At 42.7% G+C, this 8,515-nt stretch overlaps 1 protein-coding gene across 1 annotated transcript in view; it reads right to left on the bottom strand.

Annotated features, from left to right (window-relative positions):
- Nucleotides 1-3,946: 3,946 nt before the first annotated feature.
- The window catches only part of Kcnj10 (potassium inwardly rectifying channel subfamily J member 10), a 30,249-nt gene continuing 25,680 nt past the window's right edge, over nucleotides 3,947-8,515 (bottom strand). The window contains exon 2 of the mRNA XM_020169223.2: nucleotides 3,947-8,045. Coding sequence (XP_020024812.1) covers nucleotides 6,906-8,045 — 1,140 coding nt within the window. The 3' untranslated portion in view covers nucleotides 3,947-6,905. The remainder of the gene's footprint in view (nucleotides 8,046-8,515) is intronic.

Here is an 8,515-nt window from a genome sequence, read left to right as displayed (position 1 = left end):
CCCCGCGCAAGGTTCCCAGAAGCCCCAGCCAAAGAATTGCCTTCTTTGGGATTAGCTGTCTAAGGTTCCGCTTCCTCCGGAGGAGGCGGGATTTCCGGTCCCTACGTAGCGCCTCATCCGCTTGCTGGGAAAGCTGGCCCTGGCTCGAGTTTAGAGGAGCGGAGTGAGCTTTCATTGTGAGAGAGTCCCGCTCGTCCTCCGCCCAGCTTCGGGTCAGCAGAGGCAGACCCTTGACACCGAGTTATCCTCCACCTGCTAGCTACATCCCTCAGGGCTGGGCTGGAGACCCGGAAAATGAAGTGTAGAAATGAAAGGAAAATAAACTTAAGGTAGTTGTTCATGCTTTAACGCACCGGCGGTCTGGTATTCACGAGGGATTTGTAGACTAGGATGAGTTGAAGGAGATCCAGAGTGTGTATCCCATGCAGTATTTGGGGTATACTTATATTTAAATATTAGTAGCTGTTTATCCGAAATTCAAATTTAAGCAGGTAGCCTGTATGTCATCCGGCAACCCTAGGTCGGGAAGGAAGACAGGGAAGCCTCAGAATTCCTAACTATGTCAGGCCCTCAGGCCTCAGTACCTTTGTGTTTACTGTTCTTTCCTCCAAGGCTGCTTTCCTGAACTCTCCCGTCACCTTGGCAAATGCCTTCTAAACCCTTGAATCCTCAGCTGCGTGTCAGCTCCTAAAAGGTTATCTCAGCCCATTTCCTCCTCACGCGGAATAATTTAGATGTCAGTCTGCTGTCCGGGGATAAGTGGACTAGGATGGCCTCACACAGAACACCCTACCCTGCTACGTGAATGTCCTGCCCATTGCCTGTAATCCCAGTGCCCCAGTACCCTCTGGTCATTCCTTTATTATAGCAGTAATAACTTGCTTTATTGTTTGATTTTCTCTCCTGGTTTTTCCATCAGTATCCTTAGAGTCCCTTTGAGAACAGAGATTATTTTCTTCTCTGTACCTCAGCATCTTTATAGTAGCCATTCAGCAAAAGTTGATTTGGGTGGTCCTTCTACCAGAATACTTACAGAATGGCATCCCTGGAATGTTCTCAATTCCCTGTTCTTTTCCCTTTCAAATATCCTTTACCTATATCAAGATCTCCCCTTCATCCCACTCAACTCTACTTTCATGAATTTCTCACCAAGAATTGCAACCCATTCACTCTTTCTATGCTCACTGGTTGCATTTACAGTCTGCATTGTAGAATTCGATACTTTATTTTTAGATTTTATTCATAACCCTTTCGATGTGATTGGTTTTGAGAGTAGAAATTATATCTTATTCTTGATTTCTTTTCAATTCCTCATAATTTATTGCAGTCTCAGACACATGGTAAATGTACAGTAAATTCTAACTAACTTGATTTTACAGATTGAACCTGCTTCCTAGGGAAAATCTTCTAGGCTAGCATGGAGGAGGCAGCTGTCAGGGCTGCCCTTCCCTCCATCCTACAGTTCATATTTATTCTTTGACTGAAACATGTTTACCTTATACATTCCATGTTACTATTCTGATATCTCTATGTCCTTTAATATGTCTTGATATAAGTATATGCCTTAGATCAATAATTGCTTCTAACCATTTTTTTTGCAGTCCCTCGGCCATTTATATATACAGTGGCAGCACATTACCATTCAAATAATAACTGTGATGATGATTCATAATAGCTGAGTTTATTGAGGACTTACTTGCAATGTACCAGGCTAAATACTTTTTATGTGAGGTAGATATTCCTACCTTTGCCAGTGAGGAAAATCAGGACTTATAGAAAGTAAATAATTTTCCTAAGTCACGTAGCCAACTAGTGGCAAAGCTAGAACTCAAACCAGGTCTATCTGACCCAGACTATCTTAATCACTATGTAGCTGGTTTGCAAATAAAATGTTGATTACAAATTCTAATTTCCCTCTGTTTCCTTTCCTTTCCCATTTCCTTTATCTCTCTCTTTCTGATATTCTCTGTCACTGTGACTCCATCTCTGATTTATCATTTTTCTCTGTGAGTTATAAATAAGTGAGATTTTGTCTCAGAAGGTAGAGAATACAGGAGGTAGATGTCTGAGGATTAACTAAGTAATGGGTCTTCTGGCTGGGTTGATTTGGTAGTTTGGTAGAAAAGCCTCAATCAGTCTGTCCCTGTATGGCTGGCCTAGTAGATAGGGGAAGAGGCACCAAATTTGGGTAGATATGGAAACAATCAAAAGATACAAAGCGTGTCAATGAAGTCAGTGAGATATAGATAGTAAGACCTCTTAGATTGATACTATTCCTTGCCTAGCTTATCTGTCCCTGTGAAATGTTTTCCTCAGAGATCTCACTCTTAGAACATGTTGTTAATTCTCCTTGTTGGTGCCCTTAGTTATATTTGTTATGTGCTACTTGTCATTTGCTTTTTCCTCACAAGATTGTAGGAACTACAAACTTTTAGAAACTGTATATTTCATTTATCTTATATATTTTGTATGTCATACGACTCATCCCTGGTGTTTCCTAAATGTTGTGGATTTATTAATGATGATGAGACCCAATTTTTTCCTCCTCTTCCCTCTCTCTGTTCTTCCATCTCTAAGGAATAAGTCAGTGATTGTATAATCTGTTGCTTCTTATAGAATTTGGGACTGGATACTGACAACTAGGCCTTTGTCAGGCTAGTGATAGGTCAGGGTAGAAGAAAATCGATTTCTTTGAGATTTTGGAGAAGAAATGCCTGATGATTAAAAGAATTGGCTTATAGAGTCTTGAGAATACATTAGGAAAACCAGTCAGCAAGCCTTCCTGGTAGCACAGAAAGAAAAATAGGCTCATGATTACTGACCAAAAGGAACAGTGGCTAGGATCCATAGCAATTTGACTTTCCTGTATTAAGCTGAGCCAATTTTCAGATTCCTGGATTAAATCTTGTCCTTTTAAAATGGAATTTGAAAAGTATTTGCTAAAGCATCCTAAAATTAATAAGAAGAGGTACAGGAAGGGAGTGGAAATGAGTAATATCATTAATGAAAAGCATGAGAGAAATTCACCAGAAGAGGCCTGGCCCTGTGTTCATTTCTTTCAGCACAACCTAATTAATAGGTAGGCCCATAGGCAGACCTATGAGTTCATATCTTGATAATAGTCTAGATTTAAATTTCCAAAAGAAGATGAGTGAAAACCAGAGATTCATCCATTTTATTTAGTAGCTTATTCTGAACAGACAAAATAAAATAAACCAAAAATATCTCACATACTTTTTATCCTAGGTAAATTTGATCTGGTTTAGTCTTTAATGCAATGAATAGAAATAGCATCCCTTGATACCTCTGCTTCAGCACAGTTGGCCATTACTGAAGTCTAGCTAACTTTACAACACAAGTAATGTGTTATTTTTACAAATAAATCAGGTGAGCTAATAGGGGACCTAGGTAGCAGCCATGGGAGTGTGCATTGTCCCTGGTTTGTACCAATAATGTGACTTTCTTTCTCTGCTGACCTTACAGGGGAAATCCCTGACATTGGTCCATAACAGGGGTTGTAGGAGGTGGGGGTAGATAATGAAGTGAAGCACAGTATAGGGATTTCAAAAAACCTCTTGTGGAACTGCACAATCTTACAGGATGGATGGTAGCCCAGTTCCTCATTTTTATAGCAGAGCATCAAAGCCAAAGTACCCCTCTCCCCATGCCCAGTGCCAGAGTTGAGATTTCTGGCATAGATGGCACCCTTTTTTGATTGTTTGCAGCTGTATAGAGGCTGGGCCTCTGTCTTGAAAGTATCATGGGCCCAGCAGCTCTTCAGTCCTGGCATTTGCATTCTAGGATTGAGGCTTCCATTTAGTGTCTCCCAAACACCAAGATATTACAGGTTCTTAGTCTAATTATGGGGGCTAGAGCTACAGCTGCTTCTACCTGGTGAAGGAAGGGAAAATGCAGTGTATTTAAAGAGAGGAAAACAGAAAAGTGCATTTATTTATTTATTTATTTATTTATTTATTTTTAAAGTTGCTACAGTGGCAGAATGCTGGTAGGGATGGGGCCACACAGTATAAGTAGTAGATTTTCCTATATTTCCATGGGAAAAAAGTCTCTCCTCCCTATTTCCTCCTAGCTCCTCTCTTCCTGGTCCTATCAGTAGCACAGATTCACCAGACCTCCACAGATCTTGTGTATTCATGAAGAGGGGCTTCTGGCCCTTCCTTTCCCATCATCAAACCTGAAATCCATCAGCTATCTCACTTCTTTGTTGAAACCAAGATCATTCGTTTTAAGTTTGAAAATATGGGTGTCTCCCACAACCAAGGCAAGATATTTGTACTTCCTTTTTGTACATTCAGTATATTTGGGCATATATACATCTATATACATATTTTTTCATATATATTATCTCTGTTTTTCTCCTTAGATAAACTTTTCATATATATCAGCTCCTAATTCCCCAAGCCTCCACCCACATTTGCTTGCCAGCCCCAAATAAAACTCTAGGGTTTCACTGATTTCACTAGACTCTTTAGCCCCATGTTTTGTCATCTTTACACCCTGGGTATCCTTCCCCATCAGTTGTTTTACCCATGTTCTGAAATCTCCCCCCTTAACATCAGTGCCTACTACTCTCCTAACATTCAAGTCAATAAGTCCTGACTGCTTCTAAAGCTTATCCTATAGTTTGAAAGAGGGTTCTAGGTCAGGGGAGATAGGCTGTAGTCTAAAAGAGCCATTTAGTGTTGAGGGTGGGTGGAGTTTTTCTCTGGGAAACAAGGGACTTATTGCAGAAGGTGCCAGATTGCATTAATAGGACAGTATGATTTAAAGTGCAACTTAGCATAAAGCCTGGGATTGTAGAGGAGTTTCAGAAAGGATTAAGAAAGAAAGTGTTTTCTTCTCACATTGTTATCCAAGAATCTGAGGAGAGTCTGGGGGCTTAGAATAGACAGCAGGGCAATGGAAAGCATCCCTCCCTCCTTCAGGAGTGAAGCTACAGTGTGCAAAGGAAACCAGATGGAGGAAAATTACCAATTGATAAGAAAACACACACACTGCAGTACATTTTGTCTTTGCACAGTGAAGGAAATCAGGTTAGTTTAACAATGAATAAAGTTGAAAGTACAGAAGCTGGCTCTTTGCCTTCTGTTCTTTATTTCAGATTTTCAAGTTTTTCTGGTTCTTGCTCTTATCAGGGCTAAAGAATAATGGTGGACTTTACGGTAGGTAGAGACCAAAGGTTCTTCATTTTGAAGACTCAATTAGTTGAGTGCAATTTAAGAAGGCTGCACAGTTGAAGTAGGTTGAGCCTCAAAATTTTGTTTCTCTACAAGGCTTGGCATACAGATGTATACATTCTGTGTAAGTGGGTAGCTTGTAATAATTGGTCAAGTCTACTTTAAATAAACTGCTACTTGATTCATACAGGGATTCTATACCAAACTACTTTGTGGGGTGGGAAGGGGGTTCCTTTATACCTAAATGAAAAACCACTTGTGGGATTTGGGTCTTTAGAGAAAGCTCTGGTGCCTACATGCCCTTTCCTGAGCCCTACCGCAATCCTCACCAGGAGTCGATCCCTTAAGATATCCTCTTAACTGAAACTGATCTTATGGCAGAAGAAAGTAGAATTGACACTGATTTTCATCATTATACCAAGTCTCAGGAATGGCTAAGGGAGACCAGGGTTATTTGATCAGGAGGTATAATTTCCTCCCCTCACAGCATTGCCTCATAAAATAACTGGCACTTTTCATAAGAGCACTGGGAGATATAACAAAACAGTGGCTGCCAGCCACAGATTTCTGCTTCTACCCAAATCTTAACAAAGCATTACCAATTCTCAGAGGCTCTGTACAACAGTGTAGAAATCTGAGAAGTTGGTTAAACTCTCCTGGGGAATCTGTGCCCTGTGAATCTGGTTTTAGTTGAGCATCAGTGTTAAGAGAGAGAACTCCTTGCATTTTCCTTCTCTTTCTCCAATGAATTGGGGTTAAGGAAAAGGGGATCTGGGCTGGGAAGGAAAGGAAGAAAAGAAGCCAGGTACAGTGTAATCTGGAATGGTTTTTTCAGACCTTTTCATGGAGCCTGGGCACTGGACTTATTCAAGAGAATATATTGACTAGGATCCCCTATTCAAGGGACATAGGAAAACAAATCTTCCCAGGGCTTCCCAAGAATAGGTTCAAGAATTGAACAACAGCTCTAAATCCAGGATGAGTACAGGTGTGGTGGTTGTGGCTATATTTTTATGTTTTTCAAAACATCTCCAATTGTGTGGACAGAGGCTTTGAGAGAACTGGGTATGCTGAGAGGGCCCACTTGAGAACTAGAATGGGAAAATGATATTGAACAAGGGCCTAGGTTATGTTCAGGAATTATCAGCAAAAATTAGATACTCCATGACAAACCCTGGCTTCATTCAACATGGGCTGGTAGAGACCCCAGAATAAACTGATTTTGAATTCCCATTATTTCTAAGGGCACAGACCACAAAGTGACCATCAGAGAAAGTCTTGCTTTAGGGAACTTGCTAGATGGAACTATAGAGATGGAGGCAGGTTTAGCCTCAAGTCACCAAACTTTCTGGTAGTGGTAGGAGGTGGGGGGAGTCTATCCATCCATTCACATGGTCCTCCTGATGTGAGTCTCCAACATGGCTGAGGTCTTCCAAGACACTTCAGCCTAATCTTCCCTCTCCTTTCCCCATCCTGGCTTAAAGGAGTTGTGTGCATTGGAGTAGAAGCAAGGAAAGGGGTCAGGGGACAGTGGAAGGAAAACGGACTCCAATTGGCCTGGACTACCATCAGGCCACTGGGTTAAGGAAGGGAAAGTGGAAGATGGGTATTTCTGGGGTTCTCCAGTGAACCCAGATAGAATCCCTCGCCCAGAGCATCAAAAAGGAGGAAAAGAGACCAGAGGGCTAGGGAGGTGGGAGTGGGCCATCAGACATTGCTGATGCGCACACTAAGGACACTGCCTTCCTTTTCAGCTTGCTCCCTTAATGACTCCTCCAACTTGAGCTTTTCCAGGTCTCCATACCGTACATCACTGTCACGGAGACCACTAGGGGGGGCCACTTTCACAACTTGGTCAAAAAGGCTGAAGTCAGCTATGTATTTGCCACTGGCTGACAATGAGATGGCAGGTGTGAATTCATAGCCCCAAAGTATCTCCTCCGGCAGGTAGGAAGTGCGCACCTGGCAGGTGGCACTGGTGGATTCCACTGTCCCACTTAGGATCAGCACCAGCTCAAAGTCACCCTCACCACTGCGAAGTGGGAGATCTTTCAAAGGACTGGTCTCATCTACTACATGGTAGAAGGTAAGGGGTAGAATGAGGAAGGGGCTGTCAGAGGCTGTGTCTACTTGGAAAGTCACATTGACCTGGTTGAGCCGAATGTTCTCACCCTCCTTGGTCTGGTGAGTCTGAAGCAGTTTGCCTGTCACCTGGCAGCCAATGAGGAGGCTCTTACGCATATTGGCAACTCGGATCATAAGGCAGGGCTTCCCATTGTGAGAGGCTACAACTGCATGCTGACTGAAACGGATGGTCTCAGCCCGCTTTTTGGGTCGGGCAATCTTCGCCAGGAAGGTACCTGTGATGAAGATTTCAAGGATGGTGGTAAGCACCAGCTGGGCAATGAGAAGCACGATGGCCAGGGGGCACTCTTCACTGATGTAGCGGAAACCATAGCCAATGGTGGTCTGAGATTCAAGGGAGAAGAGGAAGGCTCCAGTGAGTGTGTGCACCTGTACCACACAAGGGGTGTGATTGGCAGGGGGGCCCAGCTCCAGTAGGTCCCCATGAGCCACAGCTACGAGATACCACACCACACCAAAGAGGAACCAGGTGCCTGCAAAGGTTGCAGAGAAGAGGAGAAGCTTGTAGCGCCACTGCATGTCAATGAAGGTTGTCCATAGGTCCTTGAGGTAGAGGAAACGCTTATCAGCAATATGCTCCATTCTCACATTGCTGCGACCATCTTTTGTCAGGACTCTCCGCCTTCGTATTCCTGGGCCCATAAGGGGTCGGCTTTCTGTCTGAGTGGTCTGACTATAATACACCTTGGCAACTGATGTCATCTGGAGGGATCAAGACAGCATAAAGGAGGTTATTGTAGAAATCCAATCAACTAGCCAGACATGGTGGTGCATGTGTAATCCCAGCACTCACGAGGCTGAGGCAGGAGGATTGTGAGTTTGAGGACAGCCTGGACTACATAGTGAGACCCTGTTCCAAAAACAAATAAATAAGGGAGGGAAGGAAGGAAGGAAAGAAAGAAAGAAAGAAAGAAAGGAGTCCACCCAAATCCTAGACACCACCCAGTAGACAGGAAGAACTAACAATCATTTTGATGCCACTTGTGTGTTCTTTTATTAGCAACCATTTATGGAGCACTTGCTATATGCCAGCTACTGTACAAGGTCTAGTAAGTCAAAGATGAAAAAGACATCATTCTGATTCTCTTAACTCACAGCCTAGTGAGGAACATACATGCTAAATAAGCAAATAATCTTAATACAGTCTAATATTTTAATTTTTAGAAAAGGAG

This window comes from Castor canadensis, chromosome 11 (genome assembly GCF_047511655.1).
Source record: "Castor canadensis chromosome 11, mCasCan1.hap1v2, whole genome shotgun sequence".
NCBI classification, from domain to species: Eukaryota; Metazoa; Chordata; class Mammalia; order Rodentia; family Castoridae; genus Castor; species Castor canadensis.
This window is presented reverse-complemented; position numbering and strand designations above follow the sequence as displayed.